The 1,034-nt window shown below is 43.7% G+C and overlaps 1 protein-coding gene across 1 annotated transcript; it reads left to right on the forward strand.

The window, feature by feature from the left end:
* Positions 1-16: 16 nt before the first annotated feature.
* Positions 17-1,034, forward strand: LOC106512348 (uncharacterized; the record flags this gene model as incomplete). Its single annotated transcript, XM_014000985.1, is given in 1 exon segment — positions 17-1,034. A coding segment is annotated over 1 exon segment (780 nt), but the record flags the coding sequence as incomplete, so codon positions are not given.

A 1,034-nucleotide genomic window follows, 5' to 3' on the forward strand; every position in this document is an offset into this window, starting at 1 on the left:
CTGCTGTACTGACTGTCAAGGTGGATAGGATGTTGAAGAAGGAGCTCTCTATTCAGCTAAAAGGCTAATGTTTTTGGACAGACAGCCAGACGGTGCTGAGATACATAAATAATAACACTAAACGATTTCAGACCTTTGTTGCAAATAGAGTGGCTGCAATAAGAGAGGCTACAGATGTTTTTCAGTGGCGGTACATCAACTCTAAGGCCAATCCAGCAGATGAAGCTTCCAGAGGTTTGACTGCAGAGAACTTTATGGCCTGTCAGAGGTGGATAAATGGTCCCGACTTTCTTAGAAGGCCAGAACAAGAGTGGCCAAAGCCTTTTGAATCCCAGCCTGTTTGTTCTGAAGACCCAGAGGTGAAAAGGGATGCCCTGGTAAACATCATTGACACACATTCAAACGATTCTACTACCAGGCTGGTGCATTATTTTTCAAGCTGGACCAAACTCAAGACTTCAGTTGCTTGGTTGCTCAAATTGAAGGACATTCTGTTGAGCTTGAGTAGGAAGAGGAAAGAGTTAATGGCTGTTCTTCCCTCTGCTGACTCTTCTACAGCTTTGGATGTGATAGAAGATGAGATGAGAAAGAATAGATCTGTTGTTTGCAAACAAACTCTTACAGTAAAGGACCTCTCCAGAGCAGAGACTGCCATAATCCGCTACAGCCAACATATAAGCTTCAAAGAAGAAATTAAAGACTTGCAGAGTGGAGCATCTGTTGTGAAGAGCATGAGCAATATCTACAGGCTTGATCCAGTATTGCAGCAAGGTTTGCTGAAAGTGGGTGGCAGGCTTAGTCGTTCAGCCCTCTCTCAGGAACAGAAACATCCTGTTATCCTCTCTAAGAACCAGCATGTATCCAAACTTATCCTGCAGGACTTACATCAGCGACTGGGACATGCAGGAAGAAATCATATGCTTTCAGCCCTCAGAGAAAGATACTGGATTACTAGTGCCAACTCAGCCTGTAGAAAAATATTATCAGAATGCGTTGTGTGTAAACGTTACAGAGGACAACCAGCAGAGCAGAAA

This window comes from Austrofundulus limnaeus, unplaced genomic scaffold (genome assembly GCF_001266775.1).
Source record: "Austrofundulus limnaeus strain Quisiro unplaced genomic scaffold, Austrofundulus_limnaeus-1.0 Scaffold5915, whole genome shotgun sequence".
Taxonomy (NCBI): domain Eukaryota; kingdom Metazoa; phylum Chordata; class Actinopteri; order Cyprinodontiformes; family Rivulidae; genus Austrofundulus; species Austrofundulus limnaeus.